General features: G+C 37.0%; 1 protein-coding gene across 1 annotated transcript in view; it reads left to right on the top strand.

The window, feature by feature from the left end:
• The first annotated feature begins 3,879 nt into the window (after positions 1-3,879).
• The window catches only part of antxr1d (ANTXR cell adhesion molecule 1d), a 47,313-nt gene continuing 35,811 nt past the window's right edge, over positions 3,880-15,381 (top strand). The window contains exons 1-9 of the mRNA XM_062995198.1: positions 3,880-4,028; positions 12,480-12,551; positions 12,653-12,724; positions 13,176-13,257; positions 13,362-13,392; positions 13,475-13,548; positions 13,659-13,727; positions 14,726-14,806; positions 14,903-14,963. Of these exons, the coding sequence (XP_062851268.1) occupies positions 3,880-4,028; positions 12,480-12,551; positions 12,653-12,724; positions 13,176-13,257; positions 13,362-13,392; positions 13,475-13,548; positions 13,659-13,727; positions 14,726-14,806; positions 14,903-14,963 (691 nt within the window). The remainder of the gene's footprint in view (positions 4,029-12,479; positions 12,552-12,652; positions 12,725-13,175; positions 13,258-13,361; positions 13,393-13,474; positions 13,549-13,658; positions 13,728-14,725; positions 14,807-14,902; positions 14,964-15,381) is intronic.

The raw sequence follows: 15,381 nt of genomic DNA, 5'->3' as shown, positions 1-15,381 counted from the left end.
GTAAATAAATCATATATTATACTATGAGAATTAACATAAGCTAATGTAAGCATTTTTCTTAACAATGCACCAATTGATGAGTAACAAACATAGATATTTTGGCATCAGTTTCTTCTAATGAACCTTGTGATGGACCTTAAAAATATATTGGCAAGTCTATATATTTAAAACAATAATATAATATTATATAAGAACATTGTTTTATATCTGTTGCATATGTCAGATGTCAGATATCCTCAGCCTTTCTAAATGACACAAATGTGAATAAAATAAACTTACAGAGATGAAGTGATGCTCCAGAGTTCTTGTTCCAGCAGCAGCAGCAGCAGTAGCGCGAGCAGCCGCCTGTGTGATGTGATGAGTCTGAGTAAGAAGCTGAAGCTGTAGTGCATGTGCATGGATGCGCGTGCGTCTGTGTGTGCGTGCTGTGCTTTGCTGATGCTCTGCTTTGCGCTTCTGCTTTTACACGCGCACTCACGGGTTGGGGTAAACAGCGGGGGGAGGAGTAGGGGGAGACGGGGGCAGTGCGTCCACTGAGATCCTGCTTAGCAAATAATCAAATAGCTCACAGAATTACAGTATATATTACACACTCCAATAACAGAGGACACACTATAGCCAAATAGCTACGGTCAAATTATGCAATTATTATTAACAGTATTTGTATTTTTTAATGTATATATTATATTTCACAATAATATATGTTCATCACTTTTCTAAATTGAATATTTTTTATTGTAAATAACTACACAGTATGTGTGCAATGTTTTTCACTTAGTTGTATTTTTTCCGTTTCTACCTCCTTTTCATACTGCTGTAACAAGTTAATTTCCCCAAGGGGATCAATAAAGTCTTCTCTTATTTCATTCACAACTCCTTAAAATTCTGGACTATCATTACGCTACAAACTACTTAAATTCAAGAAAAGTGTCATAATAATGACTAAGTTAACCTTACCATCATCATCATAAAAAAGTCAAACAGTGTTTCTGATCATTTCATTTGATTGTGGATTAGTTAAACCTTTGAGACTTTCCCACCTCAGACATGAAATCCCAATATTTATCAAACATTTCTTTTGCACTGAAAGTCATTTTAAGTTTAACCCCCCACAGACAACTTGGATCATGTGTGAATATGATTTGAAATGGTATTTCAGGTGTATTTTTAAAAAATGAGATGCCCCTTGCTTAAGATCACTTATTCTCAGAATCAGAATCAGACTTTATTGGCCAAGTATGCTCACACATACAAGGAATTTGACTTTGGTTATACAGATGCTAGCAGTGCACGATAAATACAATAAGGACAGTCTTAAACACACACACACACATACTCTCTCTCTAACACACACTTCACACATTCATACCTAAACTATAAAAACTATAGATATATACTATATATAAATAAGAAACGAAATGAATGTAAAAGACCAGTGTAAGACCAGTGTATTCTCTGCAGACCAATGTATTCCAGTGTATTCTCTGCAGAATGTTTATTGTAAAGTCAAAGCAGGGGATGGGAACTAATCCTAACCACAGTCTTCATATCTGATCACAAATATGCATTAATATTGGCATTTCATTAGGCTTTTATATATTTTTAAATTGTCCTGTAAATTGTACATACAGTCCTACAAACATTAACCTCATATTTCATAAATCATAGGTAAAGGAACGATTACTGTTCACAAAATTTGGATCTTTCAAGATTCTTGGAGATGTTTTGCTAAATGCTGGAGCCTCTTTGTTTTTTTTCTGGGTCAGCATCCCTTCTTGCTCTGTACTGCCTTTGCATCTTTGCTGTTGTTTTTGCTATTGTGATTTCTGAGAAAAATGTAAAATAGCATTTAGGATTATTTCAAACAGTGCACATCAATCTCTACATTTGGGTCATGTGCTTAGAAGTGTCAAACAATCAACCATCACAACAATTCAACCCCATTGCAATAGAAATGTGTTAAAAAGTTAAAGGTGATGGGGTGGAAGTTGAAGTTTTTGGCTAATAGTAGTATATTCAGAGAGCTCTATATTCATAACTCAGATTCAAGAGCAGTTTCTTCCCACAGGCCATCTCCCTCCTAAATAAATAAATGGCTGACAATACAGACTTAAGCGTGACAATATTCACCTGCTGCCAATTGACTACACTTTGTAGTACTCATCCCACATGCTGTGCACTTTACTGTTTTTGTAAATATTCCACACGCTGCTAACTTACATATCTGTATATTGCCTGTATGTAGTCTTATCGTTTGTATATTTTTGTGTTTAATGTTTAATGTATACATTGCGTGTATACTGTATTAATACTAGAGAGATACCATCAGCCGGAAACAAATTCCTTGTGTGTATCCACATACTTGGCCAATAAATCTGATTCTGATTCTGATTCTGATATGTAGCTAAGACAGTAGCAGCACATGCTATTATTATACTACTGTTTAACATGTAGCCTGACCGTCTAAATCTGACAGTAAAAACATAAAATATACAGTAGTTAGGAAAAGATACTGACACTTCATAGATGACATAATTATATTCAGAAAAATATATTTTTAGTTAAAGTAGGCCTGACTAACATATGATTATCGAAGCAGCCCAATAATTTTGGTATTAATTGCATTTCTAGGCATTTGATATTCAATAAAAAAAAGATCATAATGGTCAGTAAGGGCATGCCAACATGTTTAAGGTCTACATGTCTACTGCTTAGACAACTCATTTTAATGAATGAAAATCTTGAATATCATTTTGCTTTACATTATAATGCAAAGACACCTAGTTCTATTAAATGTACATTTTACATTTTCAGCATTTAGCAGACGCTTTTATCCAAAGCGACTTACACAATGAGCAATTGAGGGTTAAGGGCCTTGCTCAGGGACCCAACAGTGGCAACTTGGTGGTAGCGGGGCTTGAACCGGGAACCTTCTGTTTACTAGTCCAGTACCTTAACCACTGAGCTATCACTGGCCCATGATAGCTCAGTGGTGTATATCACTATACATTTACATTTACATTTACATTTTAAGCATTTAGCAGACGCCTTTATCCAAAGCGACCTACATTACAGTTACAGCATACAGTCTGAGCAACTAAGGGTTAAGGGCCTTGCTCAAGGGCCCAATAGCAGCGACCTGGCAGTGGTGGGGCTTGAACCAGCAACCTTTGGATTACTAGTCCTGTGCCTTAACCACTAGGCTACGGCTTGCCCTAGTGATGATAATGATGATAATGATGATGATGATGAAAGGGCACCAGACCTAGGGAATCACCCAATAATATTTAGCTTTATATTGCTATGTTTTTAAATTATTAGTATTATAGTTTGTGTGCGCGCGCCCGTGTGTGCGTGCCCCCGCTCCGCGCGTGCACTGCGTCCTGATCATTCATTATAATCTTCATGATTTGTAGATGACAGAATTGCAGCTAAGCAGCAGGTTATTCAGTATTATTTAGGTTGGATTTTGTATTGTTGTAATGTTACACTCACTGTTCAAACACGAAAAAATCTTGTGGAATGGAACCAAACACTTAGGCAAATTGTTAACAAAATAAACAATGATAGCCATTTTAAATGTATTATGTAATTTCTTCCTAAAAACAGCAGCAGCTCCGGTGTTTCAGTGTTGTGGTGAACAGCACTGTTCTCAAACCTGAAGTAACTCTGTAACCCACAGTGAGTCGAGTAGAGGAGGAGCGACTCCGGATGGTTTACAAGCGAACATTTGGATCATTTCGGCTTTTAAAACGTTGACAAATTAAAGCCACGTGGGAGGAAAATCTTTTCCAAAAAGGATTTGCTTTTGTCTATGAGATTATGAGCGATTTTTCTGTTGTCTGGTGTGTATGGAAGTAAGTGAGTGATTTAGGAAACATGGCGTGTTCTGTGTTTAGCTCGGCTCTGGCGGTGCTGCTATTAGGAATGGCTGTGATCTGTGTTCGACATGGAGAAGCCGAACCTAACGTTAAAGAGGATGAGAGCTCCTGTCAGGGTGCATTCGACTTGTATTTCGTCCTTGACAAGTAAGTGGTCCTCAACAGCTATTAAGCTTCGCCTTTTCAGCATGAGTTGCTGCACTACAATGCAATACAATACACTTTATTTAGTATGGAACGTTATTTTACCACTATTATAAGGGAACACGTTAATAAACCTGGTTTTCTTTTATAATACTGCATGTTTTTTTTCTGGCAATTGTGTTACATCAGGCAGAAATCCAGTTTACTGAACAAAAGTTGTGGGAGTTGTAGCCTAGTGGTTAAGGTACTGGTCTGGTAATCAGGAGGTTGCCGGTTCAAGCCCCACCACTGCCAGCTTGCCACTGTTGAGCCCTTGAACAAGGCCCTTAACCCTCAATTGCTTAGATTGTACACTGTCACAGTACTGTAAGTCGCTTCGGATAAAAGTGTCTGCTAAATGCTGAAAAAGTAATGCATTTTAAATACAGTCTAGGACAGTTCCAGAGAGGAATATAAAACATGTCAAACAAAACACTTTATTTATTATTAACTTCAGGTTAATAGCTGGACTGAAATTCATGATTCTTTTGTTTACCTTTCAAGACCTCTTTGGCTTAAAAAGAGAATGCTTTGACTAAACATGTCACTTGCAATGCTGCATACCTCTGTAAATAATGCTACTGGTACCAACCTATTATCAATTATCAATTGCTGTTAGGAAAGTGTGTGACTTATTCATAATAATATTTTGGATATGTAGCAGAAATAGAAGACACTTACTGAGAATCTCATTAGGTAGTCCTAAAGTGGGGGGGGGGCAATTGTTGCGATGATGGCCAAGGTGACCCGTTCAATGGGTAAATTAAAGATTAAATAATGAACATCTTAAGTCATCTGTCAGTTTGCCCTCACAAATAACTTTGAACATGGAGAAAGACCAGCTTTACCATTAATCATAACATTAAGTAAAGCCTTCACACTAACAATTTAATTCAGTCTTCATCAGATAGCATTTTATTTTAGGTGCAGCAGATCCAGAATAAAGATTGGCATCGGGGCTGATGTGCAATGAATAAAGAAGTACAATTAAACAACTGGGGAGATACAACAAGTGCAATCACAATTCACTATTTAAAAATTACATTACTTACTTGTAATTTACTTGTAACTTATATGATTTTCCCCCCCTTTGTAGATACTTGATGTTTAAATTTGGTCTGGGTGGCCCTAATTCTTAAGTTGCTAATTTATCCTGATTACACGATGGAGTTGCTCCGAACTGAGGTAATGGTAGTCATGGTGACGAGATCACGACACCAGGTTACGTGTGACGCAAGCACGTAAGTGCGAGCCCTCCCGGAAGCCATTCAGAATGTATTGCATCGCCTGCAGTTCGAAAAAAAGAGCCTTAACATGAGAGTCTGTGCGATTTTCAGTCAGACTGTACTGTACGGAACACAACTCGATGCTGATTGGACTACGATATTCCGAGGCAGGACAGACTCCAGAACAGTCACAGCTGTGATCGAAAAATTTCTTTCCTTTCGCCCTTTGGTGGTGCGTCGCCCGATCGCCCTAAGGAACGAGCCGCCCCGATACAGTTACTGACTAGCACTAGCATATGCTGCTTTGTCACCACACTTTGCCAACCCCCTCTATTCCATTTATAAATCAAAACGGACCTCAGCGGGACCTTCACCAACCAGATAATGTTTTAGTGGTGGACCATTTTCAACACTGTTTTGACATTAACATGGTAATATCATGGTAGTGTGTTGTACTGGTTTGAGTGCATCAAGTGCATCAATGTTGGGATTTTAACATCTTATTGTTAATGCGGGCGGCACGGTGGCTAAGTGGGTAACACTGTCACCTCACATCAAGAAGGTCCTGGGTTCAATCCCCAGGTGGGGCATTCCGGGTCCTTTCTGTGTGGAGTTTGCATGTTGTCCGCGTGGGTTTCCTCCGGGTGCTCCGGTTTCCTCCCACAGTCCAAAGACATGCAAGTGAGGTGAATTGGAGACACTAAATTGTCCATAACTGTGTTTGATATAACCTTGTGAACTGATGAATCTTGTGTAATGAGTAACTACCGTTCCTGTCATGAATGTACCCAAAGAGTAAAACATGACGTTAAAATCCTAATAAACAAACAAATGTTGTTAATGCTGGGATATTATAGTGACCCAACAAAACGTATAAAGCCAGCAGAAAAGTGATCAGAAAAGTGCCCACTGGAAAAATAGCTCTGGTCTATGTTTACCTTCAGCATGTGACTATAGGGTGTGTGTTCCTAGTAAAAAGGTCAGTTCATTTAAACAGTATTTTAAAATCCCAGATGAAAAACAAAAACATCCCATTCCATTTTATCCATTCATATTTTGGCACAATTTCTGCATATATAGTACCAGTCAAAAGTTTGGACACACTTTCCCTTCAATAATTTTTCTTGATTATTTTTCTTTTCTACATTGTAGATTAATACTGAAGACATTCAAACTATGAAGGAACACATATGGAATTATGTAGTGAACAAAAAAGTGTTAAACCAGAATATGTTTTATATATTTTTTAAAAAATATTTATAACTCTACCTCTGCACAACACAACTGATGGTCTCAAACACATTAAAAAAGCAAGAAATTCCAGAAATTAACTCTTTGACAAGGCACAAACGTTAATTGAAAACCATTCCAGGTGGATACCTCATGAAGCTAATTGAGAAAATGCCAAAAGTGTGCAAAGCTGTCATCAGAGCAAAAGATTTTGAAGACATTGAAGAATCTAAAATATAAAACATATTCTGTTTTGTTTAACACTTTTTTGTTCACTACATAATTCCATATGTGTTCCTTCATAGTTTGGATGTCTTCATTATTAATCTACAATGTAGAAAATAAAAATAAAAAATCAAGAAAAACCACAGGAATGAGAAAGCGTGTCCAAACTTTTGACTGGTACTGTATATGTTTTGTATATGGATGTAGTGTTTCTTATATGAGAAATAACCTGATAATTAGTGTCACCTGTACTCTACTTTGTTATAATATGGCACAGGTTATGATCATTATTCCTTCAAAGCAAAAACATCAACTGCTTGTCCTCTTATTGACTTCTATTGAGTGTTTTACTTGATCTCACACTATAAGCACCTTTCTGTTGAAAATAGCTTAACATGCTGTAACTTGCTCTGCTTCTTCATAGCCTTTCACAGCAGTAATAAACATGAGCTCTTATTTTAAGAGAAAAAAAAATGTTTTAAAACAAAAATATTTTAGTTATGGGGTATAAATATAAAGTGACATAGAGGATACATTCCCTTAGTCATTCAGTAACAAGGAAATGTTATTAGATGTTAATTTAGGTACAGTTTGAACCACATGCACATTTTTATACCCTCCTTCAGCGATTTTAACCAGGGGGGCCAATAAATCTAAAGCTGACCCTATTGGTATTAGTACTTCTTTGCTATGGAAGAAAATCCTTATTCATAAAGCAGATATGAAGTTTTGTGCATGCCTAAAGTAATCCTCAATAGATTTGAAGCTGCCAGATGTCACAAAATAACAAAATATAATTTAGATACTCCAGCTGCTGTTTTATTTAAACAGCATTTACTTTTTCATTCTGTTGGATCCCCATGTCTGTTGGATCCCCATTTCAGCCTTCGCTCCCCATGTGCATCAATGAGCCTTGGTTGCTCATGACCCTGTCTCAGGTTTACCACTGTTCCTTCCTTGGACCACTTTTGATAGATACTGACCACTGCAGACCAGGAACACCCTAAAAGAACTGCAGTTTTGGAGATGCTCTGACCCAGTCATCTAGCCATCACAATTTGGCCCTTGTCATAATCCTTACGCTCAGCCTTTTTAGCCTCAACTTTGAGGATAAAATGTTCACTTGCTGCCTAATATATCCCACCCACTAACAGTTGCCTTGATGAAGAGGTAATCAGTGTTATTCACTTTACCTGTCAGTGGTCATAATGTTATGCCTGATCGGTCTATAATATGTAAATTGCCGTTTGGAGTGTAACTATAAAATACAACACAAAAGTCATTTCAAGCATCCAAAGTAGCCAGCAGATGTATTTCTCAATTCATGTATATTATAACGTAAAACAGAAAGGTTATCAGTCCCTGAATATGTAAACCATTGTGGAATTTGCTTTAAAAGGCTTTGTTAGTCTTAACTGAACAAGTTTTCAACACTTTAACAATCACAGTTATCAAATTTGATTACATGTTTTTGTTTCTCTCCATTGTTTTTAAATAGATGAAAAATTGCAAGCTTCTGTAAGCTTTACTTCATGAACCTTTGGACCCTCACTGAAGTTACTCCAGTACTAACAATACAAGTTTGATGCTGGGTCCAAGATTAACATTATTTCTAAAAACAATGCACAAATCAGACTGTATAAAGGGAGCCCAGGACATGGATTTTTATAGTCTTTGATGCATAAGACCCTGGTTACTCTGTGCTCAAATCCTGCCATAATGCTTTAAAACATCAGGTGTCCATATCACCTAGTCAAAAAGTCAAAGATATAGCAAAAACCTTTACATAGGTAAAGTATATTTAATTAATACTTTTATAGAGAAATCTGGTTCATTTTTTAATTAGATACAATATAGTTTTGCAACACAGCTTTGGATTGTTTTATTGTAGCTTTTATACGTATCTATACCAGCATATACACCAATCAGCCATAACATTAAAACCACCTTCTTGTTTCTACACTCACTGTCCATTTTATCAGCTCCACTTACCATATAGAAGCACTTTGTAGTTCTACAATTACTGACTGCAGTCCATCTGTTTTTCTGCATGCTTTGTTAGACCCCTTTCACCCTGTTCTTCAGTGGTCAGGACCACTACAGAGCAGGTATTATTTGGGTGGTGGATCATTCTCAGCACTGCAGTGACACTGACATGTTGGTGGTGTGTTAGTGTGTGTTGTGCTGGTATGAGTGGATAAGACACAGCAGCGCTGATGGAGTTTTTAAACACCTCACTGTTATTGCTGGACTGAGAATAGTCCACCAACCAAAAAAATATACAGCCAACAGCGCCCTGTGGGCAGCGTCCTGTGACCACTGATGAAGGTCTAGAAGATGACCAACTCAAACAGCAGCAATAGATGAGCAATCGTCTCTGACTTTACATCTACAAGGTGGACCAAATAGGTAGGAGTGTCTAACAGAGTGGACAGTAAGTGGACACGGTACTTAAAAACTCCAGCAGCGCTGCTGTGTCTGATCCACTCATACCAGCACAACACACACTAACACACCACCACCATGTCATTGTCACTGCAGTGCTGAGAATGATCCACCACCCAAATAATACCTGCTCTGTGGTGGTCCTGTGGGGGTCCTGACCATTGAAGAACAGGGTGAAAGCAGGCTAAAGAGTATGTAAAGAAACAGATGGACTACAGTCAGTAATTGTAGAACTTAGGGATGTAACGATACACTCTACTCACAATGCGATACAATTCACGACACTGAGTTCATAATACGATTTTTTCACGATTTTTTTTAAACAAAAATAAATTCAAGACAAATTATGACAAAGTTTCCTTTTATCATTTCTCTTTAAAAAATAAAACAGAATAATGTATGTGTGCTTATCTTTTATTTATCTAAATATAAAACAAAACAATGCTGCACATTTCCCCTCACATTTCACATTTTGTGTGAAAAACTGAAATGATCCCACATTATTTAAATAAATAAATAATACAAATGAAAAGTAACCAAACTACAGTTTTGCCTGTTCTCCGTCCAAGCTTGGTGAAGTGCTGTACAGTAAAGTGCTGTAAAGAAAAGTGCTGTAAAGTAAAGTGCTGTTAAGTGAAATAAAGTGCTGTAAAGTGAAGTAAAGTGCTGTAAAGTGAAGTGCTGTAAAGTAAAGTGCTGTACAGTAAAGTGCTGTAAAGTAAAGTGCTGTTAAGTGAAGTAAAGTGCTGTAAAGTGAAGTGCTGTAAAGTGAAGTAAAGTGCTGTAAAGTAAAGTGCTGTTAAGTGAAGTAAAGTGCTGTAAAGTGAAGTGCTGTAAAGTGAAGTAAAGTGCTGTAAAGTAAAGTGCTGTAAAGTGCTGTACAGCAAAGTTCTGTAAAGTAAAGTGCTGTAAAGTGAAGTGCTGTAAAGTAAAGTGCTGTACAGTAAAGTGCTGTACAGTAAAGTGAAGTAAAGTGCTGTAAAGTGAAATAAAGCACTGTAAAGTGAAGTAAAGTGCTGTAAAGTAAAGTGCTGTAAAGTGAAGTGCTGTAAAGTAAAGTGCTGTACAGTAAAGTGCTGTACAGTAAAGTGCTGTAAAGTAAAGTGCTGTAAAGTGAAGTGCTGTACAGTAAAGTGCTGTAAAGTGAATTAAAGTGCTGTAAAGTGAAATAAAGCACTGTAAAGTGAAGTAAAGTGCTGTAAAGTAAAGTGCTGTACAGTAAAGTGCTGTACAGTAAAGTGAAGTGCTGTAAAGTAAAGTGCTGTACAGTAAAGTGCTGTAAAGTAAAGTGCTGTAAAGTCAGCTTGTCAGCGTGGTTTTCCCTTTTAAGAATGATTTTCGCTTCGGTGGGGTGACCGGAGCTTTTCACTGCGGTGCCTGTTTATATGTTTATCATGTTTGTTATGCTATTTGTGTAGTTCAGTATCTTGTTGTGGTTTTTTTGTCCATTATCTTTTTTCATTTTCGGCCTTGAGGAAGCCAAAATGCTGCCACACTTCTGATTTGAAAGAGGAAGAGGCATCCTCAAGTTATAAATCACCACCGCAACCTTTGAATTTGCACTCATTTTGAACAAAACCCGATTTGGCAACCAGGCGAGGTGGCTAGCACAAGTGTTCTTTGCTGTGTAAAGTCAATATCGATTCATTTTACTTGAATTACCGATGTAAATCGTGCCAAAAATGCATAAATTTTTAACGGTGTATTGGTGCATCATTACATCCCTAGAACTACAAAATGCTTCTATATGGTAAGTGGAGCTGATCAAATTAACAGTGAGTGTAGAAACAAGGAGGTGGTTTTAATGTTATGGCTGATCAGTGTATATGGTAGAGCCAAATCTCCACTGCTGGACATAAACTAAATGACCACTGTGCCCCGAGAAATAGAATTTGTTGGATTAGGTAATGATACTGTATGAGGCGGTCTGGATTGCAATCAACATACCAATCCATCCCGTGGATGTAGTTCCTCCACACCAAACTTATCCTATCATGTCTTTATGAATCTTGCGTGGTTATAAAACATATAAATGATGTAATGTAGTTGTTTTTATACACCTGTTGGCAATAATTGATTGTCCTTTGCAAACACTTGAAGTCCATGATTACGATTGGCCACGGTTACTTTAGTATTTCTATGGTCAGTTGATGTATGCTATTATATCTAGAAGTGGTGACATTGTGTGTAAAAATCACATGATGTTTACTTACTCAACACGGATCATACATGATAACATGGAACACTTGTCTGCCACTATCACACATGGAACATTTTACATTTGACTTATACTAGACATGATTTGAACAAAATTTGTTTTTTAATCAGCTAACCTTTACCACTTTTAATATTATTACATTATGAATGCCATCAGTCCTGAGCAAAATCTTAATTATGTGTGAGTATTACACTGTCATACCCACTTTCAAACATTGTCCCAGATTGCACACATATGCAGTTTATCAGTAATAATGGCTTAAACCTTTCAGACGTTGATATAAACACCATCTCTGTTCTGGATCTCAACCTGTTATATTCAGCCCTTGCCATCTGTTTCAATGCAAATGACTTACTTCAGGAGGAGGGGGTCTTTCTCCCTGTTAGCACCAGACAAAATCATTTAACACAAAGGCAATTAATCCTTTTTGGAAGTACTTTAGGGTCTGTAATGAATAAGTAAGCTGTGTTCAATTCACTGGGTGGTCCAGAAGACACTTTCTTCACAATTTATAACAGAAAATGATCATCACACTAACACGCAATATTACAAACACTACTGTGGTTTATTTACAGTAAAGACATAACAATGTACAATACAAGATTGAAACCAAGGGAAACCATAATCGAAGATAGACTTTATTACTGTGAATACAATTGTGAACAAGAATGCTACACTAAGATAAATGCTAACTAGACTAAACAAGAAATAGCTACTTAACAGTATAAAGTGAAATCTGAAGGACATTACAGCAGTAAACAACAAGACTATATACAAGATAGAATGCAAACACTAAATTCTAAGATAATTCTAGGATACACAGAACAAAAGAAGCATCAAAGCAAGCGCACATATTCAAGCACTCTGCTTCAGTTTTGCTGGGGTTGTGTTCCTCTAACTAGGGAAGAACTTAATCAAGGGAATACTGTAGAGATTGAAATACACAACAGATCATGATCTGAAAATGTTATGATTCAGTATGAACTGACAGGACAGGTCTGATGTGTAATTACCCCAGATCTCACCTGTAGATGTAAACTACAGTTTGTTGTTTTCTGTATTGTTTTGCAGATCTGGAAGTGTCAAAAACCACTGGATTGAGATCTACTCATTTGTGGAACATCTAGCAGAGAAATTTGTAAGGTAATTGCATTTTTGTTTTTGAATGATGTTTTCATGGTGAGATTTATTCTAATGCCATATCATTAATTAACAATATGTATATATATTTTTTTTTATTGCAGCCCAATGCTTCGGATGTCCTTTATTGTCTTCTCTACACGTGGAAATACCATTATGAGACTCACTGCAAATAGGTAAGATTCTCGTACTTTATAATTTACAGTGCTGGTCTAGATTAGGAGTATCCAACCATGTACTAACCGCACATAGTAGTTAGTAGCCTGCAACAGATTTGATAGACAAGTAGGGAGCAGTTATTATTATTATTATTATTATTATTGTTGTTGTTGCTATGTTTGCATGCATTAAAACAAACCCTTAAATGGCAGGTCTTTTCAGTTTCTTTTAAGGATTCAAGCCCCACTGCTGCCAGGTTGCCACTGTTGTGTGTGTGTGTGTGTGTGTGTGTGTGTCTATATAGACAGTTTCCCAACCTTAGTAATTACCTCACTGCCACATTTCTGCAGCCCAGTACCAAATGAGCCATGATGTGCTACCAGTCTACATCTAATTGTTTAGAAACCTCACTCATCTTTGTGTTTGCACTAAACAACCATAAATGTTTTTCTCATTTCAAATTCAAAGGGATGACATTTCCAAAGGCCTAATCATACTGAAAAGAGAGGTACCAGGAGGTGACACATTTATGAATCTTGGCTTACAGAAGGTAAGCATCCTTTAATTACCCTTAATCCTTTCATTTTACCCTAATGTCCTAACTCCTGGCAATATTGAGTTCATTAACACAAACACTTGCTTTGCTATTTCCAGGCAAATGAGCAAATATATCATGGAAATTATGGTAAGTGTAACCACCAGATGGACACTTCATTTACATATGTATAAAATAATTAGGCTTGTGTCCCATGATTTTTACTGTCTAGGAACAGCCAGTGTTATCATTGCTTTGACGGATGGAGAATTAAATACACTTCAGTTCATCACGGCACAGCAAGAGGTAAGTAATCAGGCTGGCAGTGCTATGCTGCTTGGCCTGTGGGGTTTAACATTTTTTGCATGCCATAAAAACCATATCAGGATTGAGATTGCGCTGTTCTTTGTGGGCAGGCACAGAGGGCCAGATCTCTTGGAGCCATAGTGTACTGTGTTGGGGTGAAAGACTTCAATCAAACACAGGTACAAACTGCTACATTTATGATTTACTTTATGGCCAGAAGTTGTGGACTGAAACTTAAACAATCTAAAACCAATAGCTATAACTATTATATAACTATTTTAATTTCTTCAGGAAGGCATTCCATTAGAGACTGAAACATAATTTTAAGAGCAATAGTCAAGTCAGGCACTGGTGCTGGTTGACAAGGCCTGGCTTACAGTCTGCATTCCAATTCATCTCAAAGGAAATGGACAGGGTTAAGATCAGGGTTATGTGCAGGAAGTTAGAACTAGCTTAGGTCCAGCTTAAACCATCAGAAAGCGACAAAAATGTTTACATTTCGCAATATTGAAGTCAAGTGGCATCTGCCAAAGTCATGTTCATCTTTCAGACTGGCTGATGTAAAAGCCTAAAACTAACTCAACTACTCCAGAGTCCAAAGGTAATGTGCTTTATATGACTTCAACCAACACTGCTCAGCCATGAAAACTCAGTCCCTGTTCTTGTGCTGATATTGCCTTCAGGGGCATGTAGCAAAAGTAATAGTAATAAAAATGTTAATAATAATAATAATTATAATAACCAATGAACAAGTCTGGGTTTTATATGAACTTCGGCACTTCTCTCTGAGATAGTGTTGCCTGCTGCTAGATGGCTGCTACATTCTTTGTTGCCCGGTTAGTTGCACCCACCGTGACCCTGAACAGAATGAAGTGGTGGTAAAACAGATAAATGAAAATAAATGAATAAATTAATATATATTAAATAAATGCAGTAATGTCAGATGAGTCAGTTCTTAGTTGTGATTTATGATTGTAGAATCGGAGGAAGTTTCTTTGTGGACATTGCTTGACTTTATGTAATTGTTAGCAATGTATGTGACTAAAATAGCCAATCCACTAGTTGAAAAGGGGTACTTTTGGCCATGTAGTGCAATTACGTAATGATTTTCCTTTAATATCATTATTAATGGTTATTCATTATTAACAATGAAGAATAATATTGTGCTGTGTGTTAGTTGGCCACCATTGCAGACACCATCGAGCATGTGTTTCCTGTTGTGGGTGGTTTCCACGCCTTGAGGGGAATGATTGATTCAGTAAGTTTTCTGTTGCTTTTGTCTCAGTTTTGTCATAATCTGAAATATACATATATGATTATGATATATGATTGTATATAATTTATTTATTTTTAGATAATCAAAAAGTCATGCATTGAGATTTTGGCTGCTGAGCCGTCAAGCGTCTGTGCTGGAGGTAGGACATTAAGACAGATTTGCATATATAAGGAGAAAAGTAAAAAAAAAAAACTTTACAAAGTCAAAAAGCTTGGAATGTTATTTGGCTGATTGCCAATTGACAGCATGTATCAGATATTAGTAGTCACAAGTGAAAGCTCACTGACAGGGATGGAGGGCGGTTTACAGGCTAGTTAAACTACAGTTGAACTACAGTTTACAGCAGGGCAGCAATTCAGATTCTTTCTGTATCAAAATGCCAAAACATAACATGAAAATCTTGCTGAAAGAAACACACAACTCAGACCCATGAGCAATAGAAATAAGTATAATGTACACTGATGACCACCTTCCTAATATTGTGTTGGTCCCCCTTTTGCTGCCCCATACGCAACAAACTGTGATGCACTGTGTATTCTGACACCTTTCTATCAGAA

Source organism: Trichomycterus rosablanca, chromosome 5, assembly GCF_030014385.1.
Source record: "Trichomycterus rosablanca isolate fTriRos1 chromosome 5, fTriRos1.hap1, whole genome shotgun sequence".
Classification (NCBI taxonomy): Eukaryota; Metazoa; Chordata; class Actinopteri; order Siluriformes; family Trichomycteridae; genus Trichomycterus; species Trichomycterus rosablanca.
The sequence above is the reverse complement of the archived record's forward strand: the minus strand, read 5'-3'. Positions and strand labels throughout refer to the sequence as shown.